The following is a 25687-nucleotide window of genomic DNA, read 5'->3' as shown; positions in this document are numbered from 1 at the left end:
CTTGCTACTGCATACCTTAGCAGAAAGACACTTCCTGCAATTCTTGTTAATTTGTCCTGTACACAAACAACCAAAGCAAACACCATTTTCTTTTAGGAGGCAAACTTCTCCTTATAAACCTTTTTCTTCACCTGAGCACAAATCCAAGTATGTTCACCCTGGCAGAACAGACAAACCTTTTCATTAGTTCCAGGCTCAGTTTTAGCTGTATTTTTCACAGTACCCACAGTAGTAGCAAAGTCATTTCCTTTAGCTTTAGAAAAAATTTGTGGCTTACTTTTGTTCACACCTTTGCTTACTGCAGGTGGTGTAGTATGACATATTTCCATATATCAGGTGTATAGAAATTCTCACTTGTTTGTCAATAAACTCGACTAGGTCAGTGAAAGAATCACTGTTGTGATTCTCTGGTAACTCACAGGCAAACCATCTTCACTTTTCCTTAAGCATACTAGGCAAGTTCTTTACAACAATTGACATATTAATAGGCATGTCTAGCTCTTGCATATATCAAACATCTCCCATTGCATTACAACAACTTCTAAGAAAAGACTGTAGTCTTGAAGAGCTTTCACATCTTCTGATTTGCTATGTGCCAAAAACAGCCTTTTCCATGTAACTCTGTGCTCATTACCAAAATGTTCCTGTAGTAAAGCTCTGGCCTTGAGATATCCTTGCTCTGGGTTGGCTTGCTGGCAACTTTTGACAAGTTCTCAACTTGTTCTCAAGTAAACTGTTCGAGAAAATAGAGACAGTCACAATAATAAGCAGTCTTGCCTTCAGTATTACCATTGAAAGCCCTCATAAATGAATGACACAGCAATGGATTTCCATTGAAGATTTGAATCTCTCTTTTAGGCAGAGATGCAATGAGTTGTTGTGGCATCATTAAGCTCATTATTTCCTTTTGCGTTCTTATGACCTCCAGCTGATTATTTGAACTTTTATCATCTGAAACACAAATGTCACCATGCTGTAAATTAATATACTCAGTAGCACTTTGTGTTATTGGATATGGCATAGGTTCAGTGCCTCCCTGGTGCAGGCCGAGAGTGAACTTCCTGAAATACCTCTTATAGGTCCAAACTTGCGGTTCATAGACATTTGTTCCTCAAATGTATCCACACTGACATCAAGTATGCTGGATTTTCTCTGTGTCGTGCCAGCATAGGAAATCACACAATGGAACTGTCCTGCCCATGTTTACACCCAAATGAGCCCCCTAGTACTTTGGCCATCTTGGCTGCAATTTCTTCCTGCAATTTAAACTGCTCCTTCCTCCTCTGAAGCTGCTCCTCCTGCTCTTCTTTCTCTTTCAATAATTGTTACCATGCAAATAATGCAGCTAAATTAGCCTTCATTTTAATGCATGCAGGCATGATATCAGACACATAGGATGATCTACTAGCAATAGAATCTGTTGCACGCACAGTCTTCTGGTTGTACGTCATCTTGAAAATCATCAGTTTTATATGTAGTCACAGCATGTTCTCTGGCTTTAGACACATTTTCATTTCCTCCAGCAATGTGACCTTAACATCACATTTGTTTCAACCATTGCTCAGTCTGTTGTGACTGCATTAGTAACAGTATCAATATTTGCATAGCTTTCGGTTTGTTTATCTTGTTCTGAGATAGGCATTAAAGACAACAGCAAGTTTGGTTGCTCAGCAACATCTTCATGAAGATTTTTTCAAACGTCCAAATGAGACTGCACTCATGAAACATCTTGTTGTTCTTCTGGTAGCAGGAAACTTCTAATTAATGGTATTAAATCATTAATCTTTTTAACAATTTTATTGTAGTTCTTTCAAACATTATCAATTTTAGTTGCCAAAGCTATTCCAGCTTTAATCTCTCTTTTAGTGTAGACTTCAAGGTCACTGTTTCCAGCTTGACTCATGCTGTTTTTCAGGTGCGCAAATCAGACATTCACTTCAGATGTCAACATCTTAGTATCAGTGTTTCAACAGAACCAACCAACCAACTCTTAGGCAAACACCACACCACAGAATTCATAGTCCGCAATGACCATTCCATACTGTGTTCCAAACCCTAACACACAGCATGAATCAACAAAAGGTTCTTTCTTGCCACAAGATGCTCCTAGCTGCAGAACTTGTAATTTTGAAGACATGCTTGAATGCTAATGTTCATTTGGTATAACTGTAGAAATCTTTTGTTGACAGAACGTAATGGCCAATTCCAACTAACTAATGCAGCTGCTGGCAACCCCCACTGATTGTTATCCTTGCATGACTGCCCGCCGATCAAATAATAATGTTCAAGAAGTTGAAGATATGTATTTGATCCATTATTATTAGCAATTAGCAAAACAATCTAGAAGTGATACAGTTAAGAATAAGTGGTCAACAAAAAGTGGTCCCCAGCCCCAAACTGCCCAGAACAAAGCATAAATATGCAACTTATTCCCTTCGCTTTTACCACGCCCCTACTCACATGACTAGTTACCAGAATACACATACATTTTTGTGCAACACATCCTGACAGAACAAAATACAAAATTCCAATAAAGTGCTGTAGCTCTTAAGCTATAAAGAAAGATGAAGACCCAATGCAGAATGGGGGGCTGTTTTCTCAAGCACTTTCACTACATCCACAAAAAGCACAATTCCTGTTGGCCAGCCATTTTTAATCCTTTCCAGTCCTGATTAATTTCCATAGATACTGTCTGACCTACTGAGTTCCTCTAGTATTTGTGTTTTGTTGTGGGTTTCCAGCAACTGCAGAATCTCTTGTACCCTGAACTTGTTTATAAAGCAAAAGGGAAAAACAGTGAATGACAAAGTGATCTGTTTTTGAGATACAAGCAATTTTTTAATATTGTGATGTTCTACTTTCCACATGTAGATTAAATTTAAAATTTTAAAGACATTCATTAGACTTGTCAGATAAAAAGACAGTAATTTCCATGATACAATCCTGTAAAACAGTATTAAAAATCAACTGCAGACTCTACCATCCAGTATCACAACCCTACCAAAATTACCGTTCTGAAGAAAACAAAGCAAGTTACACTCAGTGGCTGCTTTATTAGGTACAACTACACGTTAATGAAAATATCTAATAAGCCTATCACATGGCAGCAACACAATGCAGAATCAGAGGTTCAACTGTTGTTCAGACCCAACAACAGAACTGGGGAAGAAATGTGACCTGAGTGACTTTGACTATGGAATGAATGTTGGTGTCAGACCGGGTGCTTTGACTACTCAGGAAATGCTGATCTTCTGGGACTTTCACACACAAGTTCCTAGAGTTTACACAGACAGGTGCACAAACAAAAATATCCAGTGAGCAGCAGTTCAGTGGGTGAAAAACCCTTGATACTGGATAGAGGTCAGAGGAGAATGGCCAGATTGCTCCAAGCTGACAGAAAGGTGACAGTATCTCAAATAACCATGTACATGGTTAATAACATGGTGTGCAGAAAATAACAATAACATGGTGTGCAGAAAAGTTTCCCTGAATACATACTTCGAACCTTGAAGTGGATTGGCTGCAGTGTAACATACACTGTGGCCACTTTATTAGGTAAAGGAGTTATCTAATAAAGTGGTCAGAGAGTATAACTGATAGAAAATTGGGGCTTTTAATTGTTGCCTTCACTCTGCAATTTAGGCTCTTTTTCCATCATAAAGCGACAAACTCATTTCATTTTGTGGCATTACCTAAAACCAAAACACATATCCCAAATAAGTAAACTCAGATCTAACAAGCAGAGGATCAGTTTCAAACAATATCTATAAATGAGGTAAACTTTGAAAACTCCACAAACTGCACAAGAATTGTGTCAAGTATCCTTTTCATTCTTTAATCACAGTTCCCAATAATTAATTTAGGCCATTGGGGTGTTTTACTCATCAAAGAGCAACAAACATGAATGTTCAGGAACTCAATTTTTTTTTGCACTTGGTACAGATCAGATATTGCCTCCCACCCACAACAAGAGAACAGCTTAGTGTTTTGAGCAGCAGCCAATCAGTAATTGGGAATGATTGGCAAGAACAAATTAAAATAAAGCAGGGTCAAGTGGAATGGCCATTGTTGTAGCGGAGATTTTGAGGCTTCAGCTCCTCAAAACTTCAGCAAGAAGAGGCTTGAGTGAGAGGAGGTGAAAAAGCTGCAGGTAGTATTCTCCTCCAGTTTATTTATTGTTTTCCTTTATATTTGATCAGTTAGAACAGTGAAAATGCCTGGCATCCCCTACTGTTGAATGCTTTGAGGAATGTGGGCTGGTAGGGAGACATCCAGTGCCCCTGACAAAGAATCAGAATCAGCGGCATGTGTCATGATATTTGTTAATTTAGTAGCAGCAATTCAATGCAATATATGATAAAGAGAAAAGAAATAATAAATTGCAGTATATATATATATATATATAAAAAATGAATAAATTAAAAATAGTGCAAAAACAAAGAATATATATTTTATAAAAAGTAAAGTAGCATTTATGGGTTCAATGTCCATTTAAGAATCGTATGGCAGAGGAGAAGAAGCTGTTGCTGAATCACTGAGTGTGTGCTTTCAGGCTTCTATACCTCCTTCCTGATGGTAACAATGAGAAGAGAGCATGTACTGAGTGAGCTTCTCCCTATAGATGCCACCTGACCTGCTGCATTCCACCAGTATTTTGTGTGTGTTGCATGTACTGGGTGATGATGGTCCTTAATAATGGACATCACTTTTCAGAGGCACCAATCCCTGAAGGTATCTTGGGTACTACGGAGGTTAGTACCCAAGATGGAGCTGACTAATTTTACAACTTTCTGTAGCTTCTTAAGGTCCTGTGCAGTAGCCACCCCACCCCCATAAGACAGTAATGTAGCCTGTCAGACTGCTTTCCAAGGTGCAGGCTTCTCCCGCTATCTTCTCCCACACTCCTATGAAACGGTTTGTAAGTCAGAATGGTGTAAAGGGAAGAAGCAATTACCATTAATTTACATGAGAAAAATTTGAGTGTTCCCAGACCCAAAAAATAATCTACCAAATCATACCAGATAACGCATAAAATATACACAGCCTATACGAGTCCTGACAAAGGGTCTCGGCCCGAGACGTCGACAGTGCTTCTCCCTATAGATGCTGCCTGGCCTGCTGCATTCCACCAGCATTTTGTGTGTGTTGACAGCCGATATAAATTAGAAATACCTTTCTGCAATCATTGCAGCGCTGTCAAGCGTAGCAAAAATCTCATGCAAGCACTCTTGGCAGAAGTGCTCTCAGCGGAAGTACACTCTTCAGTAATTTTTAAGCTATGAAGTTGCCATTGCCTCAAAAACTGATCAAACCACCCATGACTACCTTTAAATTCCACTTTCGCAAAAATGTCTTTATTGTTTAAGCTATGGCGGCTAGAATGCAGTTCCAGGGCAGGAGCTTGGCTTCTTGGGGTGCGCCCTGCCTTTTTTTGTAAAAACAAAAACACTTCTCGGGTAGCGAAAACACGTAACTAATGCAGGTCTTTCGTAAAAGTGAGGTGCCATAAAGCGAACATTTGGAAAACGGGGGCCACCTGTACATCTATAGAAGTTGGGAGTGTTTTAGTTGACAAATCAAATCTCTTCAAACTCCTAATGAAATAGAGCTGCTGTCTGGCCTTCTTTATAGATGTATTGGTATGTTGAGACCAGGTTAGATCCTCAGGGTCTTGACAGCCAGGAAATTGAAATTGCTATGCCTGTAAATGCACTATACTGTTTGGCCTAATCTCACATCATTATGAGAAGCCTACAGAGAAGAAGTAATCACCTTGACACAGTGGTGTCAAGAAAACAACCTCTCCTTCAATGTTGCAAAAACAAAGGAGCTGGTTGTAGACTACAGGAGGAATAGAGAAGGGCTAGCCCCTATTGACATCAATGGATCTGGGATTGAGAAGATGAACAGCTTTAAGTTCCTCAGCATAAATATCACCTAGGATCTCAGGTGGTCTGTACATACCGGCTGTGTGGTGAAAAAGGCACAACAGTGCCTCTTTCACCTCAGATGGTTGAAGAAGTTTGGTATGGGCTCCCAGGTCCTAAGAACTTTCTATAAGGGCAGAATTGAGAGCATCCTGACTGGCTGCATCACTGCCTGGTATGGGTACTGTACTTTTCTCAATCGTAGTTCTCTGCAGAGAGTGGTGTGGACAGCCCAGCACATCTGTAAATGCGAACTTCCCACTATTCAGGATGTTTACAAAGGCAGGTGTGTAAAAAGGCCCTAAGGATCATTGGGGACCCAAGTCACCCCCAACAACAAACTGTTCCAAATGCTACCATCTGTGAAATGGTACCACAGCATAAAAGCCAGGACCAACAGGCTCCAGGACAGCTTCTTCCACCAGGCTATCAAACTGCTTAATTCATGCTGACACAACTGTATTTCTATTGACTGTCCTGTTATACATACTATTTATTATAAATTGCACATTTGGATAGAGATGGAATGTAAAGATTTTTACTCCTCATGTAAATGAAGGATGTAAGTAATAAAGTCAATTCAATTCAATCCAATCCAGCAGCAGCTCTGCATTGAGGAGTTGGAGCTGTAACTCAATAACCTTCCGATCATTCAGGATGCTGAGGGTGTGATAGATAGGACATATAGAGAGGTACACACAAGGTGAAAGGCACAGGAGACTGGATGACAGTCAGGATTAAACAGCCAGTGCAGAGTATCCCTGAGGTCATCCCCATCACAACAGATGTACCATTTTGGGTACTGTTAAAGGGGGTGGGGGGAGCAGAAGAAAGTCAAAGTGGTCAGGTCTCTAGCACTGAGTCTGGCTCTGTGACTCAGAAGGGAAGGGGGAAGAAGACACAAATTGTGAAGATAGGGGATTCATTACTTAGGGAGACAGAAAGGAGATTGTGTGGATGAGAACGGGATTCCAGTATGGTACATTCCCCCCCCCCCCCCCCCGCACAGGTGCCAGGGTCTGAGACATCTTGGATTGAATCCTCAGCATTCTTAAGTGGGAGGGTGAGCAGCCAGAGGTTGTGGTCAATGTAGATACCAACAACATCTGCTTGAAGAGTGATAAGGTGAGTTCAGGGATTTAGGTGCTTAGATAAAGGGCAGCACCTCCAGGGTTGGGATCTCAGGATTGCTACCCATGCCACATGCTAGTGGGGGTGGGGTAGGGTGGTTTAAGCTAGAATTGCAGGGGATGGGAACCAGAGTACCAGACCAAATAATGGACAAGTTGTGGAGACATGTTGTTAAGATCTCAGACAAAGTCAGGAATCAAAAGGTTGAGCATGGTGTGACTAATGTCCTGATATTTCAATGTAAGAAGTATCATAGGAAAGGCAGATGAGCTCAGAGCATGGATCAACACATGGAATTATGATAATTATTAGAAAGACTTGGTTACAGGAAGGGCAGTACTAGTTGCTCGATATTCCGAGATTTGCTGTTTTAGACGCAACAGAGGAGGAGGAGTGGCATTACTCGTCAGGAAGAATGTCATGGCAGCTCTCAGTCAGGACAGACTGAAGAACTTGTCCAGTGAGGCCTTGTGTGCGGAAATGTGGAACAAGAAAGGTAACACCACATTAATGGAACTATATTACAGACCACTCAACAGTCCACAGGATTTAGAGGAGAAAATTTATGAAGAGATCACAGACTGTTGCAGGGAACATTAGGTTGTTGTAATAGGTGAGTCTTAACTTTCCACATATTGACTGGGACTCCCATACTGTAAGAAGATTAGATGGGATAGAGTTTGGAAAATGTGTTTAAGGAAGTTTCCTTAATCAGTACATAGATGTCCCACTGAGAGTGCATGAGATACTTGAATGAAACAGGGCAGGTGATAGAAGTTTGTGTAGGAGAACATTTTTGCATTTAGTAATCACAATGACATTAGCTTTAAAGCAAATATGCAAACAAAAATGGGTCTGGTTCTGCAGGTTGAGATTCTAAATTGGAGAAAGGCCAATTCTAATGGTATCAAAAATAATCTGGCAAGTGTGGATTGGGACAGGCTATTTATGCCAAAGGTGTAATGGTAAGTGGGAGGCCTTCAAAAGTGAAATTTTGAGAGAACAATGCTTGAATGTGCCTGTTAGAATAAAAGGTAAAGTTAGCAGATTGGATAATCAGAGGCTTTTTCCCAGGGATGAAATGGCTAGCACAAGAGAGCACCGTTTTAAGCTGCTTGGAAGTAGGTACAGAGGAGATGTCAGGGGTAAGTTTTTTTTTTATGCAGAGTGCATGAAATGGGCTGCCGGCGACGGTGGTAGAGGCGGCTATGATAAGGTCTTTTAAGATACTCCTGGATAGGTACATGGAGCTTAGAAAAACAGAGGGCTATGGGTAACCCTCAGTCATTTCTAAAGTAAGTACATGTTCGGCACAGTAATGTGGGCCAAAGGGACGGTATTATGCTGTAGGTTTTCTATTTTCTATCTATTTACTCCAGAAGAAAGAATTTTCAAAAAACTTAATAAAATGAAACACTGCAAACAAACGTCTCCACTGCAATTTATCGCATCTACAACCTACAGGACCAAGATGCAGCATGGACAGATAGACAGAAAGCCAGTTAGAATAATAAGGTATGATCATGTTCCAACTTTTGGAGAAGCAGAGACAGCTTCATTTGTAGGCACTTGGAAAGTGAGAGATGAAGGGAATTTCAGAAAGGAAAAAGGCATATCCTAACTGAGCAGACTTAAATCTAAGATGACTATCAAACTCTTACTTTACTATGCCCCCACAATTAAATATTCCCACCGCTGCCTGTAAGGAGTTTGTACTTTCTTTCAGTGACCACGGGTTTCCTCCCACAGTCCAAAGATGTACCATTTGGTAGTTGAATTGGTTATTATAAATTGTCCTGCAAGTAGGCTACTGTTAAATTGGTGGGTTGCAGGACTACACAGCTCAAAGGGCCGGAAAGGCCTATTCCACACGATATCTCAATAATAAATAAATGTCTCCTTTAGTAAACAGTTTAAAATTCCTGAATAAAATCATTGATCACGTTAATTATAGAGACCATTGGGTCATGGTGCACAACATTCAGCCTGTACAGCCTGCCCTCACACTTCAAATGACACTGGGCCTGAGTCTAAACTGTAGTGTACCTATATATTTTATCTAATGACTAGAACTATCTAATTATGGTTATAACAGGTATCTACTGAACAATCCTATGTTTCTTCCCTCTAGTGCCTCACCAGACAAAAAGCACAGGCTAAAGATGCCAAAGCTTTTTACTATAACTTGAATAAAAGGGACCTATCTTTCAGTGCTTGAACTTGAATTCCTTGAATTCTGGGACTCAATGTCAAAGCAAGTATTAATTAATTTGCTTTATTTTATGCCCTGACAAAGATGTGATAACATTGCGCATTAAATAACAAGCCAAGCCACTTTAGCAGACAGCTGAAGGTCAACGGCGCTGAGATGAGATGGCAATCAAACAAGTCAGATCAAGTTAAAGTCATCTGTTTCCCATCCTGAAACAACAACCAATAGCCTCACATTTTAGTTCTCCTTAAGATTCAGATCTCTGGACCAAGTTTAAATTCTCATACTGCCATTTCATATAAATTTTTCTGCATTAAATATTTAGGCCCACAGATTACTAAATCAGTAATTTAATTCAAACATTGCATCCTTGCCTTTGACTGAATCAAATCTTTAACTTATTATTTCATGTAAATGTAGCACTGAATTATAATAATAGAAAGGTGGACGATCACTTCAAGAGTCACTTCAAATCATGGCAAAGTCAGCATTCTCCTATCAGCATGTACACCCATAAATAATGATGCACTGTGAACCTAAAGCAGTGGACTTGTACCATCTTATGCCTTTTGTAAACTTCTGCTGGCTTCATTAATTAAAGCTCTGCTGACATAGGTATTAGGCTTTCATTATTATTCCTGAAGTGTTCTTACAAGAAATCACATTTGGGGATTCTAGATTTTTCAATGCAAATCTTCAAAGGTTTCTGTATAGATCTGTTAAATTTTAAGTCAAGAAATAGGTTGTATTTTGCTTTGCAAATGCTTAGAAAATTTCAGCATAATTTTAAACATTTTATAAAATGAACAAGGTTCCAATTCATGAGACAAATGACTGACAATAGTCTATGGAATTATTTAACTCCTGAGCAGCATGAGAGGTTGAAGTGATCTGCAGCTTAAATACTTCACTGCATGTACTAGAGAGGACAAATTTTGACTTTGTTGTAATTAAATTATTCTAGATAATTAAACAAATTAAAGTTTCACAGTCCACATTAATCAGATTCCTTTAGATCACATAGTCAATTACCATGATCTTCTTTCCCAACAACGCAGTGACAGAACCTCAATGTTCTGCGCTACATTACCAACTGCTTTGGTGCTGCTTCATGGACTCATCCTAAGCTCATCAATTCATCAACTTCACTTCCAACTTGCCCCCGCTCTTAAATTCACAGCCCATTTCTGACACCTCTCCCTCCTTTCTCAATCTGTCTCCATCTCTGGAGACAAACTGTCCACCGATACTTTTATAAACCTACCGAATCTCTTAGCCATCTTGACTGTGTCTCTTCCCACCCTCTCACCTGTAGAAATGCCATTCTCCTTTCTCAGTTCCTTAATCTCTGCCGCATCTGTTCCCAGGATGAGGCTTTCCTTTGCAGAACATCAGAGATAACCTCCTTCTGCAAAGAACGGGGATTCCCTTTCTCCACCGTTGATGTTGCCCTCACCCACATCTCCTCCATTTTCCGGACATATGCCCTCAACCCATCTTCCCACCACCTTAACAGGCAAAGAGTTTCTCTTTCCTTACCTACAATCCCATGAGTCTCCGCATTCAGCATACCTCTGCTTCATCCACAACAAGCAGTTTTTCCCAGTGGCCAACTATTTTAATTCCAATCCCATTCCAACATGTTGATCCAAGGCCTCCTCTACTCCCACAATCAGACCACTCTCAGGCTGAAGGACCAAGACCTCATGTGCTATCTGGTAGTCTCCAACCTGAAGGCATGAACATTTATTTCTCCAACTTTGGGTAAATTTTCCCCCTTCTTCCACGCTGGCTCACAGCTTACCTTTTCTCTTCTTCTTACCTGCCTATCAGCTTCCTCCAGTGCCCTCCTCCCTTCCGTTCTCCCCTAGTCCACTCTCCTCTCCTATCAGGTTCTTTCTTCAGCACTTTACCTTTTACACCTATCACCTCCCAGTTTCACTTCATCCCCTCTTTCCTAATCCATACATCTTCCCCCCTCACTTGGTTTTGCCTGTCTGACTTCTTTTCCCTTCCTTTACAGTTCTGATGAAGGGTATTGGCCGAAAATGTCAACTGTTTATTCATTTCCATAGATGCTGCCTGACCTGCTGAGTTCCTCCAGGATTTTTATTATTCCTTTAGTTTTCCAACACCTGCTCAATCTTGTGTATGATTTGCTCTGCACTCCACATTTAAAAATCCTAATAAAAATCTATTTAAAACCCTTGAAAGACAATTACTTTTCAGCATACTATTAACAATGGATTATTCAAGAAGTTGCCTTTTGCACTATAACTTTAAAACTTCATTTTTTATTAAGTTTGGCTCATACTACTTGTATCTGATGATGTCGTGCAAAGCTCATTGAGCCTTTACAAACTTTACAGATAGATTAACATGCCATACAAATCCAAAATCTGCGTCACCTACAAATGGCTTAGATTCATGAAGGTCCACAAGTATAATCTCCAAGACATCAACACTAATACATATTCAAGTTGCTGTTTCAGTAGCTCCCTGATGCCAACAAATAAAAGTCAACCAGGGACTTGGTTTATATTTAATTCCCATCATTCTTTCAGGCATTACAAACCAGATCATAATTTATTGCATGAAAAATAATTTTCTTCTGCCCTCTGGTTCTTTGCCAATTATCTTAAATTAGTGTCATCTTTTTTTCAACTCTGGAGAAGAATTCTGACTTTATCGTAACAAAATCCCTCTTAAGACTCTCCTAACCTCCTCTACACTAAAGAAAATACTCTGTTCTCTATTTCTCTCTACTGAACGGAAGTTCCTCATCCCCAGTTATGACATAGAAAGCCAAAGATTCCACAGGCTATTTAAAAGACAACAAAGCAGCTTTTGTGAATTTCCTACTAGCTCAAAAGATTTGTGTGAAAACTACAATTACTAGTCCACAGATACAGCCTGTAAGGGAAGCAACCAAGTGGATTGCTTATTAGTATCAGACTTATTGAATGCTGTTACACCTTGTAAGTGTGAGTATTCCATTTACACTTCACTTATGCATTGTAGGTAGTGTCTAGGTACCATAATATGTATGGGCAATTACAAATGAAGTAACAAATTACAGATGAAGGGAAGCTAGCCAATAATACCCACACTTTAGGGTAAAAAAAAGAGGCGAGAGTGGTTTCGAACCACTGGAAAATGACATTGGAGAGGTAGTAATGGGAAGGGAACTTTGCATCAGTTCTCTCTTATAGAGGTCAATAGCAAATGCCAGAAATGCAAAAGTGTGAGAGAACAGAAGTGGTGCTTGGGAAGATGAAGGGTCTGAAGGTAGATAAATCACCTGAACCAGAGGGACTGCATCTGAGAGTTCTGAAAGAGGTAGCTGAAAAGATTATGGAGGCATTAGTAATGATCTTTCAAGAATCACTAGATTCTGGAATGATTCTGGAGGTCTGGAAAATTGCAAATGACACTCCACTCTAAGAAGGAGGGAGGCAGAAGGAAGGATATTGTCAGCCAGTTAGCCTGAATTCAGTGGTTAGGAAGATATTGCAATCCATTACAGTACTAAGAATAAGGTTTTGAGGTACTTAGAGGCACATGATAAAATAGACCAAAGTCGGTATAGTTTCCTTAATGGGAAAACTTACCTAACAAATCTGTTCGAATTCTTTGAGGATACAAGCAGGACAGACAAATGAGAATCAATGGCTGTGGTTCATTTGGATTTTCAGAAAGCCTTTGACAAGGTGCCACACGAGGCTGCTTAACAAGATAAGAGCCCATGGTATTACAGGAAAAATACTAGCATGTACAGAAAGATTGGCTGACTGGCAGAAGGCAAAGAGTGGGAATAAATGGGGCTTTTTCTGGTTTGCTGCCAGTGACTAGAGGTGTTCTGCTGGGGCCAGGATTTGAACTACTTCTTTTTTACATTAATGTCAATGATTTGCAATTGATAGCTTTGTGGTCAAGTTTACAGACAATACGAAGATAGGCAGAGAGGCAGACAGTGTTGAGGAAGAAGAGTCTTCAAAAGAACTTAGATTGGGAGAATGGTCAATGAAGTGGCAGATGGAATATACTGCTTCTTATAAAGTATTCAGCACCCAAAACTATTTTCACGTTACTGTCTCGTTTTCTAAGTTTAAAACTGCATACTGAAGGAAGACTTTTGAGCTAATCTGCAAAGCATTGTGTATTATGTCAGATCAAAAATTCCAGAACCTGTCAATAATTTACCAAAAATTAAAAACCAAAATTGTGAAGCTAAAAAAGTGTTCAACCCCTTTGTAATCACTACACTAACTTTCCTCAGGTGCAGTATTGTATATTACTTATGTACTCACCCAAATTGTTGATGTAGAATTGAATTCAATTAGTTCCTAAGAATAAATACCCCCCGCATGAAAGATCCAACAGTGTGGTAGACTTTCAACAGACCAAACTAAAATGTAGACAGAACAGCATTCAAGTCAAGTCAGGGAAATGATAATAGGGAAGTATATATCTGGTGAAGGGTACAAAACAAAGGTACTGAATACAATTCAAGAACTCAGTGCAGCCCGTCATGAAAAAGTGGAAAAATATGAAATCACAGCCACACTGCCTAGCCCGGTCAGGCTGCCCCTCTAAACTTAGTTGCCAGAGAAGAATGGTACTTCTAAGAGAGGCTACTGTGACACCAACAGTCACTCTAAGTGAGCTGCAAAAGTTAGTGGCTGCAACTGGAAATAGGTTCACAGCACCACAATCTCTAAGGCCTTGCACAAAAAGGGTAATTATGCAAGAGTGGTAAGGTAGAAGCCCTGGCTAAAAAAAAAGCACACCTTGCCCATAAAGACTTTGCAAAACGTCACTTAGAAGGTACTGCAAAGATACGATAGAAAGTCTTGCAGTTGGATGAGACTAAAGTAGAACTTCTTGGCCTCAACACTAAGCAGTGCATGTGACGTAAATCCAATACTGCACATCAAGCAGGTAACACCATCCCTACTGTAAAGTATGGCGGAGGTAGTGTCAGGCTAAGGAGATACTTTTTAGCAGCGAGGTCAGATTTAATCTGATCAGATGCATTGGTCATGGTCTTTCAAGAATTACTTATTCTGGCATGGTCTCAGAGGACTGGAAGATTGCAAATGTCACTCCACTCATTAAGGAAGGAAGGAAATTATAGGCCAGTTAGCCTAACCCTCAGCGGGTGGGAAAGTGTTAGAGTTTATTATTAAGGATGAGGTTTTGAGTACTTGGAGACTAATGATAAAATAAGTCAAAGACAGCACGGTTTATGTAAAGGGATATCTTCCCTGACAAATCTGTTCTTCGAAGAAGTAACAAGCAGGATGGACAAAGGCAATGGATGTCATTTAGTTGAATTTTCAGAAGGCATTTTGGTAAGGTGCCACAGAAAGGTTGCTTAACAAGATAAAATCCTAGGGCGTTACAGGAAAGATACTGGCAAAGATAGAGGAATGGCTGACAGTAGGAGGCAGCAGGTGGAAATAAACAGGGCCTTTTCCAGTTAGCTGCCAGTGACTAGTGGTGTTCCTCCGAGGTCAGTATTGGGACTGCTTCTTTTCATATTGTTTGTCAATGATTTGGATAATGGAAATGATGACTCTGTGGCAAAGTTTGCGGATGATATAAAGTAGGTGGAGGGGTAGGTAGTGCTGAGGAAGCAATGCAACTGCAGCAGGATTTAGACAAATTGGAAGAATGGGCAAAAAAGTGGCAGAAGGAATACAGTGCTGGGAAATGTTTGATAATATGTTTTGGTACAAGGAACAATAGTGCAGATTATTATCTAAATGGGGAGAAGATTCAAACATCAGAGTTGCACCAGAACTTCGGAGTCCTCGTGCAAGATTCCCAGAAGGTCAATTTACAGGTTCAAAGTGTGGTAAAGAAGGCAGAAGCAATGTTAGCATTTAGTTCAAGGGGAATAGAATATAAAAGCAAGGAGGTACTACTGTGCCTTTATAAGACACTAGTCAGGACGCACTCGGAGTATTGGGCCCTATATCTCAGAAAGGATGTGTTGTCATTGGAGAAAATCCAGAGGAGATTCATGAGAATGATTCTGGAATGAAGGTATTAACATATGTGGAGCATTTAGCAGCTTTGGGTCTGTTCTCACTGGAATTTAGAAGAACGCGAGGGGGTGGGAGTGATCTCATTGAAGCGGACCAAATGTTGAAAGGACTAGATCGGGTGCATCTGGAGAGGATATTTCATATGGTGGGGGTATCCAGAATTAGAGGATAGAGCCTCAAAACTAGGGGCGACCTTTTAGAACAGAGGTAAGGAGGAGTTTTTTAAGCCAGAGAGTGGTGAGTCTGTGGAATGCTCTGCCACAGACTGCGGTATAAGTCAAGTCTGTGGGTATATTTAAGGCAAAAGTTGATAGTTTCCTGATTGGTCAGAGCATCAAAGAATATGATGAGATGGCAGGTGTATGTGGTTGGGTGTGATTCAGGATCAGCCATGAGCAAACTCGATGTGCTGAATGGCCCAATTCTGCTCCTATGTCTTATGGTCAGGGTCAAAGAATAATGCTAAATACAGAGAGATCCTGGATGAAAACCCACTAGCCTCTGCCAGAAAGCTTAAACTAGGGAGGAAGTCCATCTTACAACAGGCCAATTACCAAAAGCTCACTGCCAGAGCAACCATAGAGTGGCTTCAAATGAAGAAAGGTGATGTCTTTGAGTGATTCAGTTGGAGTCCTGACCTTAACCTGACTGAATATCTCTGGGAAGACCTCAAGATTGCTGTCCATCACTGCTCACCAACAAACCTGGCAGAGCTTGAACGATTTTGCAAGAACAAATAGGCAAATCATGCTCCATCATGTTGTGCAAAGCTAATAAAGACTTATCCAAAAAGAACACTAGCGGTAATAGCTCCAAGAGGTGGTTCAACTAAGTACTGGGCAAAGGGGGATGTATACTTCTGAACTTCTAACAATTCCATTTTTGAATTTTAGTTTTTCTTGCTTTACAGTCTTCCGTGTTTTTTGGGCTCTACTGTGAAAAATGGAGCATGTGATTCATAAATACACAATCTCAGTTAAATCAATCACAATCCCTTGTTGTAATACTCATTTATGTAAATGAAGGATTGGGGGCTTAATACTTTTACAAGGCACTGTAGCGCAGGGAAGTGTATGGTCGTGCACTTTGGTAGAAGAAATAAGGGTGTAGACTATTTTCTAAACAGGGAGAAAATTCAAAATTCATAAGTGCAAAGAGACTTGGGAGTCTTTGTGCAGGATTCCTTAAAGGTTAACTTGCAGGTTGAGTCACTGATAAGGAAGGCAAATGAAATCTTAGCCCTTTTTTTTTGAGAGGACTAGAATATAAAGACGCAATGCTGAGGCCTTATAAGGCATTGGTCGGAATGTGCTTGGAGTATTGTGAAGCAGTTTTGGGCCGCTTATCTAAGAAAAGATGTTCTGACATTGGAGAGGGTCCAGAGCAGGTTCATGAGAATGATTTTGGGAATAAAAGAGTTCACATATGAGGAGCATTTGATGGCTCCGTGCCTGTATTCCCTGGAGTTTAGAAGAATTGGGGGGGGGGGGAGGGGGGAATCTCATTGAAACTTGTTGAATATTGAAAGGTCTGGATAGAGGGGATGTAGGAAGATATTTATAGCGGGTGAGTCTAGGACCAGAGGACACAGACTCAGACTAGAGGGATATCCATTTAGAACAGCGATGAGGAAGAATTTATTTAGCTATAGGGTAGTGAATCTATGGGATTTGTTGAATATATTTAAATCGAAGGTCGATCAGTTCTTGATTGGTCAGGGCATCAAAAGTTATGGGAAGAAGGCAAGAGAACAGGGTTGAGAGGGATGATAAATCAGCCATGATGAAATGGCATAGCAAATCTGCTCCCATGTCATATGGTTTAAGTCCATATTAATGCTAACTCTCAAGATACTAGTGAGGGAGGCCTCAGTGATGACAATGACACTGAAGCAGCAAAGAGAATCGGTTAGATTCCCTCCTGTTGTGAATGGGCTGCACAAGTGAAAGTGATGGCCTGCACCATACCAGCTTAAGGCTATATATCATCCTGACCCCACTGCATCTGGATATGGACAAAATCATTAATTAAAGCACAGGTGGAGGAGAATGCTGTGCCTTACTTAATGACCAACAGTCCCATTTTGGATCCTATGACAGAAGATGGTCATTGATGAAACAACTTAAGTTACTTCAGTCAAGAGTACTACAAGAAAGTTCCCATTAAAGTACTTTACAGTTAAAGTGTTTTACATTTCAGCTGAAGCAAACAAGTACATCTTTCAATAGGACAATGACCAAAAACACAGTGCTAGAGCAACCATGGAGTGGTTTCAAATTAAGAAGATTGATTTCCTTGAGTAGTTCAGTCAGAGTCCTGACCTTAATCCAACTGAACATCTCTGTCAAGACCTCAAGATTATTGTCCACCACTGCTCACCAACAAACCTGGCAGAGCTTAAACAATTCTGCAAGAATGAATGGGCTAATCTTGCTTTATCACGTCGTGCAAAGCTAATAAAAGACATCCAAAAAGACTACTGGTTTAATAGCTCTGAGAGGTGGCTCAACTAAGTACTGAGCAAGGGGGAAGGGTTGCCTATTTTCTAATTGGAGAGAAAATCCAAAAACTTGAGGTGCAAATGGTCTTGGGATTCCTTGCGCAGGATTCCCTAAATGTTAATTTGCAGGTTGAGTTGGTGGTGAGGAAGGCAAATGCAATGTTAGCATTCATTTCAAGAGGAATAGAATATAAAAGCAAGGATGTACTGTTGAGACTTTGTTGAGAGTAATGTACTGGTGAGGCCTCACTTGGGAGTATTGTGAGCAGTTTTAGGCCCCTTATCTTAGAAATGATGTGCTGAAACTGAAGAAGGATCAAAGGAGGCTCACAAAAATGATTCCAGGATTGAATGGTTTGTCACATGAAGAGGGTTTGATAGCTCTGGGCCTGTATTAACTAAAATTCAGAAGAATGAGGGGTGAACTTATTGAAAGCTATCAAATGTTGAAAGGCCTTGGTCGAATGGATGTGGAGAGGATATTTCCATGGATGATGAATCTAAGACCAAAGGGGAGAGCCTAAGAATAGAGGAGCGTCTTTTTGGAAAGATGATGAGGAGGAATTTCTTTAACCATATAGTGGTCAATCTGTGGAATTCTTTGCCACAGGCAGATGTGGAAGCCAAGTCTTTACGTATATTTGCAGCAATGATTGACAGATTCTTGATTGGTCAGGATATGAAGGGACACCTGGAGAAGGCAGCAGAATGGTGCTTAAAAGGTAAATTGGGTCAATCATGATGAAATGGCAGAGCAGACTTGAGGAGCCAAATAGCTTAATTCTGCTCTTATATCTTAAAGTCTTCCAACTTTGCAATGAAACATTTCAAATATTATAGAATTTCCAGTCTTTCATTCGACAAAGCAAAAAAACAACAATTAGTAGCATCACAATAAGGTTATAACAGTGAAACAATTTCAAATGTATAACAATTCACTTTAGGATCAAGAAAAAACAATCTTACCCAAGTACTCCATTAACTGCTCTGCTGTTATAATTTCGATCATGGGTGGTAATTTAATCTACAGTAAAAATGGACATTCATAAATCAAATGTAATACAGAAACTTTACATTTATCTACTAAATGTACATTTAGTACATACATCTACTAAAATATCACATCCAAAAAGTGCTACAGAATAAGTGAAAACGACAAGAGTATCTTAAAAAGACACAAGAACTCTCTACCTTCCAGCCTCACACATTATGCACTTCCCCACTTTCTTCACCCACCACAGGCAAGAACGCCTTTAGCCATCTTAATCAAGCTAAGTACATTAATGCATTAGCCATCTTAATCAAGCTGAGTACCTCAATGCATTGTAGCCCAGAGGATGGAAAGGTAGTAAGGGCTAGGACACGCAGAGATTTGAATATGAAGAATAGGATTTTTAAACTTATGCCGAAACAAAGCAAGGTTTTTTTCTTAACGATGAGTGCAAGAATGGTGTCAGCTAAATTGGCATCACTATATTATCAAGAAACTTTCAAAACTATAAATTATACCTTCCATGCCAAAAGAAGAACGTTCATGATCGCAAGTAAAGGACAAGGGCCATTTTCATTCTGTGTAATAATGGGCGTGTTTTCTGTTTTCCATTTGATCCACTTTATATGATAAACTGACTGTCCGGGGAATCTTTCCTTTGAACCAGATGGTTTGGCAACACCATCCTTGTTATTATTCTCTTCGCTCTGTATAGTGAGAGCCAGGCCTCGATCTTCAGTCCCCTCACTATTAAGATCAGAACTGGGACAAGAGTTCAAATTAGAAAAGGACTCGAGAGAGTCGATGCTTCGCGATTCGCCAGGCAAGCTTTGGTCACTGGCGCTGTGGTTCTTGTCACAGTCGGGAGTTTCAATCGGGCTACATTCCTCCTGCGGTTGATTATCCGTGGGCTGTAGAGCAAGGCCGGGCAGAGCATCCTTCCTCGGGCCGGTTGCAGCCCCCTCACTCACTTCGCTCGTCTTGTTTACCAAGTTCTGCTGAGGGCCATCCCTGACTTTTTCTTCCCGGCCGGGCGTGCCCTCCACCTCTCCCTCATTCTCCTCCCGCTGCGGTGGTGCGGCGCCGTTCGAGCACGGGGCATCAGTCCGGGCAGCGGCCCCTCGCTGAGCGGGCACGGCCGCGCGTCTCGAAGCCGCTGCCCCGGCCCCGGTCCCGGCCCCGGCCCCCAGACTCTCCGTGCCCTTCGGCCGCTCGCCGCTGCCATCGCCCCTGGCAACGGCCGGCCCCGCTCCCACTCCCTCCACGGCCACGCCGTCGCCCCGTTCGGCACCGGCATTACTTTCCATGTGTTTCCAGGCAGGGTGCGTGGGTGGGGGGAGAGGGAGGGAAAAGGGAGGGAAAGGAGAGGAGGGAGTGTCGAGGTGTTTACATAGAAGCTTCCAGCCACTGACAGGCAGCCGCCATGACACCGCCAGCAGCCCGTGACGTCAGACCCCGCGCGCCGCTCCGCCGGGCCCCGAGATTTGCTGCTGAACTGCCATTCTCGTTTTTATTTAAATTGCAAACAAAAAGCATGCAGAAAGTGGTTAGAGTCTATTTCCACCTAACGCGCACTCAACCTCTTTTGTTGTCTTCTGCAAAATGCTGAGAAAAGTGTTTGCAACAGCATCAATATCTGACATTTGTTCCTGTGTTTCATAATTCTGACGACAGAGAGGATTACGGTCTTCCTCTTTAATGCGATAACATGAAAACAAAGGAACACTATCTGGCAGGAAATCGAGAGCAGTGATTGTAAGCATGCGCTGTGGTGACCACGCCTATATTCTTAAAGCGGGATTAAAAGTAAACTGCATCAAGAAATGTTGTGGAGCTAAAGTTTAGCTACGTGATGACGCAATGGCACCTCAATAATAATAAAAATGTTGAACTGCGTTGAATCGTGGCTCAGTGTCGGCAGCACATGAGAAAGTTGAAATGAGGCTCCCCCCAACCACGCACAGAAAACTAAGCATATTTTAACATTATCCTCTGATTTAACCTGTAACCAAAGGCCGATCATTCAGAAGGATGCAAAAAAATCGTGCGGCACCATTTGGGAAAATTACAAACATCATCCGGAAACGATCTCGATGTTGTTTGTGGGAGCTGTCAATGTATAAATTGGTTGCCATGTTTCCTACACCAGACACTAGAATACTACAGCACAGTACAGGCCCTTCAGCCCTTGATGTTGTGCCAACCCATATATTTCTTTAAAAAAGTACTAAACCCACACTTCTGTAACCCTCTATTTTTCTTTCACCCCTGTGCCTGTCCAAGAGGCTCTCAAATACCCCTAATGTTCTAGCCTCCACCACCATCCCTGGCAAGTCATTCCAGGCACCCACAACCCTCTGAGTAAAATAACTTACCCCTGATGTCTCCCCTAAACTTCCCTCGCTTAACTTTGTTGTTGCTTAACTCTGGTGTTTGCTATTCATGCCCTGGGAACTGACTATCCACCCTACCTATGCCTCTCAATCTTGTAGACCTCTATCAAGTACCCTCTCATCCTTCTACGCTCCAAAGAAAAAAGTCCCAGCTCTGCTAATCTTGCCTCATAAGACTTGTTTTCCAATCCAGGCAACATCCTGATAAGTCTCCTCTGCACCCTCTCCATAGCTTCCACATTGTTCCTATAATGAGGTGACCAGAATTGAACACAATACTCTAAGTGCGGTCTCACCAGAGATTTGTAGAGTTGCAACATGACCTCTCCACTCTTGAACTCAATCCCCCGTTAATGAAGCCTGGCATCCCATAGGCTGTCTTAACTAACTCATCAACCTGCACAGTGACCTTGAGGGATGTATGGATTTGAACCCCAAGGTCCCTTTGTTCATCCACACTCTTAAGTAATCGACCATTAACCCTGTACTCAGCCTTCTGGTTTGTCCTTCCAAAATGCATCACCTCACACTTGTCCGGATTGAACTCCATCTGCCATTTTTCTGCCCAACTCTGCAGCCTGTCTATATCCTCTTGCAACCTTCGACAATCTACAGCTCCATCCACAACTCCTCCAATCTTCGTGTCATCTGCAAACTTGCTCACCCACCCTTCTGCCTCTTCATCCAGGTCATTTATAAAAATCACAAATAGCAGGGGTCCCGGGACAGATCCCTGTGGCACTCCACTAGTCACTGACCTCCAGGCAGAATACTTTCCTTCCACTACTGCCCTCTGCCTTCCTCCTGTAAACCAATTTTTTTAAATCCAAATGCCAAGGTTCCACCCTAAGGTCCTGCTTTTTAACTTCTTTCCTAACTCCCTAAATTTCTTCTTCAGGACCGCATCCCTATTCCTACCTATGTCATTGGTCCCCACATGAACCACAACATTTGGCTGCTCACCCTCTCTGAGAATACTGCTACAAAGGATGAACAACTCTAATGGGCAGAAGGGTGCAGGGTCATCCATGCCCCCCCCCCCAGCCTTTTGGAGAATCGCAAATCGCTACTATTTCGATGCTGTTATCAAGGAAGTAAGAGAGACAAAGGAAAGCTGCCAGGGCAGTTGTTATTGATAACAGCTCATGAAAGTTAATGAGAGAGAGACACAGCTGAAAAGAGGAGCAGAACCATTGATTACTGCTATTGTCTTTTGGAGAAGGATTGTTTACTTGGTACTGTTCTATTCATTGAAACCCCTCAGGGGACAACCAGAGAGGGTTGGTTTGATGGGTTACATCATCCCAACCTGATTGACACCTGAGACCCCGTGATTGGGGATAAAAGTAAGGTCTGGGGTAACACCCCTCAGACGCACCAGGAGAAACGCTAGTGAGCATCAGAACCCCCATGAGACAGGGTGGGAGATCAGAGACCGAACGAAGGGTCGGTAAACTTTAACTCAGTGTTTTGTAGCGAGACCGGTGGGGTCTTGTGTGTGTGTCCACCCTTGCCTGGGTGACAAGTCCACCACGGAAAGAACAGTCTAGCTAAAGGGCAAAGGGTCTATGACCACAACAACGACGCATCGACAGATCAAAATCGTAAAGGAGGGTTGGCAAGATAATAGCTGTTACCATTCACACGTTTTCTCTCTCTCTCTCCAACAATTGCAACACATCGACAAACAACTACCGCAGCCTGCATGAACTGAACTGAACTTTATATTTCCATCTGACCATTCATTATCCTGTAGACAACGATAGAGCTTGTTTCATTAGTGATTATTATTATACCCGCACTTTTAGGTTTAGTATTGCTAACGTATATTCTCTGTCTATTCGCATTGATATTATTTTGTATATTTTTGCTAATAAATATTGTTGAAAATAGTATCACCAGGCTCCAACGGACACTTCTATCTTTGCTGGTAAGACACCCAGTTACGGGGTATGTAACAATACCGAGAACTCAATCCGAGATATTGCGGACCCTGGCACCAGGGAGGCAACAGACCATTCGGGATTCTTCAACCCTCCTCCTCTTCATGGACATCCCGCTCTGGTCTTCTACTTGCTCTGGATCTCTTTATTGCTAATTGCCGACAGGACATCAACCGTCTCAACTTCACCACACCCTGTTCCAATTCCAACCTCACTCCTTCCGAACGCTCTGCTCTCCACTCACTCCGCACCAATCCCAACCTCACTATAAAACCCGCTGATAAGGGGGGAGCTGTTGTCTGGTGCACTGACCTCTACCTGTCCGAGGCACAGTGACAACTCTGATACCTCCTCTTATTTACCCCTTGATCATGACCCCACGAAAGAGCAATAGGCCATTGTCTCCTATACCATCACCAATCTCATCAGCTCTGGGGATCTCCCATCTACTGCCACCAACCTCATAGTTTCCACACCCCGCACTTCCCGTTTCTACCTCCTACCCAAGATCCACAAACCTGACTGTCCAGGTAGACCGATTGTCTCAGCTTGCTCTTGCCCCACCGAACACATTTCTACATACCTTGACACTGTTTTATCCCCCCTTGTTCAATCTCTTCCCACCTATGTTCATGACACTTCTCACGCTTGGAATTTTTTCAATGATTTTAAGTTCCCTGGCCCCACCACCTTATTTTCACCATGGACGTCCAGTCCCTATATACCTCCATCCCCCACCTGGAAGGTCTCAAAGCTTTCTGCTTCTTTTTGGATTCCAGACCTAACCAATTCCCCTCTACCTCCACTCTCCTCTGTCTTGCCAAATTGGTTCTTACTCTCAATAATTTCTCCTTTGGCTCCTCCCTCCAAATCAAGGGTGTAGCCATGGGCACCTGTATGGGTCCCAGTTATGCCTGCCTTTTTGTTGGCTTTGTGGAACAGTCCATGTTCCAAGTCTATACGGGTACCTGCCCCCTTCTTTTCCTTCACTACATCGATGACTGCATTGGCGCTGCCTCCTGCACACATGCTGAGCTCATTGACTTCATTAACTTTGCCTCCAACTTTCACCCTGCCCTCAAATGTACCTGGTCCATTTCTGACACCTCCCTCCCCTTTCTTGATCTTTCTGTCTCCATCTCTGGAGACGGCCTATCTACTGATATCTACTATAAGCCTACAGACTCTCACAGCTTCCTGGACTATTCCACTTCCCACCCTGTCTCTTGCAAAAATGCTATCCCCTTCTCACAATTCCTCCGTCTCTGCCGCATCTGCTCTCAGGATGAGGCTTTTCATTCCAAGATGAAGGAGCTGTCTTCCTTTTTTAAACAAAGGGGCTTCCCTTCTACCACTATCAACTCTGCTCTCTAACGCATCTCTCCCATTTCCCGCACATCTGCCCTCACCCCATCTGCCCGCCACCCCACTCGGGATAGGGTTCCCTTTGTCCTCACGTACCACCCCACCAGCCTCCAGGTCCAGTGTATAATTCTCAGTAACTTTCACCACCTCCAACAGGATCCCACTACCAAGCACATCTTTCCCTCCCCCCTCCTTTCTGCTTTTCGCAGGGATCACTCCCTACGCGACTCCCTTGTCCACTCGTTCCCCCCCCCCCATCCTTTCCCACCGATCTCCCTCTTGGCACTTATCCTTGTAAACGGAATAAGTGCTACACCTGCCCTTACACTTCCTCCCTCACCACCATTCAGGGCCCCAGACAGTCTTTCCAGGTGAGGCGACACTTCACCTGTGAGTCAGTTGGTGTGGTATACTGCGTCCGGTGCTCCCGGCGTGGCCTTTTATATATTGGTGAGACCCGACGCAGATTGGGAGACCATTTCGCTGAACACCTACGCTCTGTTCCCAGAGAAAGCAGGATCTCCCAGTGGCCACACATTTTAATTCCACGTCCCATCCCCATTCTGATATGTCTATCCATGGCCTCCTCTACTGTCAAAATGAATCTAAACTCAGGTTGGAGGAAAAACACCTTATATACCGGCTGGGTAGCCTCCAACCTGATGGCATGAACATTGACTTCTCCAATTTCTGTTAATGTTCCTCCTTCCCTTCTTACCCCATCCCTGATATATTTAGTTGTTTGCCTGTTCTCCATCTCCCTCTGGTGCTTCCCCCCCCCCCTTTCTTTCTCCCGAGGCCTCCCGTCCCACGATCCTTTCCCTTCTCCAGCTCTGTATCACTTTCGCCAATCACCTTTCCAGTTCTTAGCTTCATCCCACCCCCTCCAGTCTTCTATCATTTCGCATTTTCCCCCTCCTCCCACTTTTTTTTTCAAATCTCTTACTATCTTTCCTTTCAGTTAGTCCTCACAAAGGGTCTCGGCCCGAAACGTCGACAGTGCTTCTCCTTGTAAAGAGGGTTTCTTCTTTTTGTTAACTAGCAGGAATGCTAATTTACTGATAACGAGAATGGTATTCCTTTGTAAACCAAATGGGGATTAATGTTCTTTCTTCTGAGTCTGTAAGCTTTTGTTGACGGGTTTTTGGGCAGATCGGCGGGAGGGGGTCGAG

General features: G+C 42.2%; 1 protein-coding gene across 2 annotated transcripts in view; it reads right to left on the bottom strand.

The window, feature by feature from the left end:
- The window catches only part of mindy2 (MINDY lysine 48 deubiquitinase 2), an 85116-nt gene extending 64603 nt beyond the window's left edge, over window positions 1–20513 (bottom strand). For both annotated transcript variants that reach the window (XM_059952562.1, XM_059952563.1), the window contains exons 1-2: window positions 19333–20513; window positions 18790–18847 (exon numbers count right to left, since the gene is read on the bottom strand). In XM_059952562.1, coding sequence (XP_059808545.1) covers window positions 18790–18847; window positions 19333–20121 — 847 coding nt within the window. In that variant the 5' untranslated portion in view covers window positions 20122–20513. The remainder of the gene's footprint in view (window positions 1–18789; window positions 18848–19332) is intronic.
- Between the last annotated feature and the right edge of the window lie 5174 nt (window positions 20514–25687).

Source organism: Hypanus sabinus, chromosome 28, assembly GCF_030144855.1.
Source record: "Hypanus sabinus isolate sHypSab1 chromosome 28, sHypSab1.hap1, whole genome shotgun sequence".
NCBI classification, from domain to species: Eukaryota; Metazoa; Chordata; class Chondrichthyes; order Myliobatiformes; family Dasyatidae; genus Hypanus; species Hypanus sabinus.
This window is presented reverse-complemented; position numbering and strand designations above follow the sequence as displayed.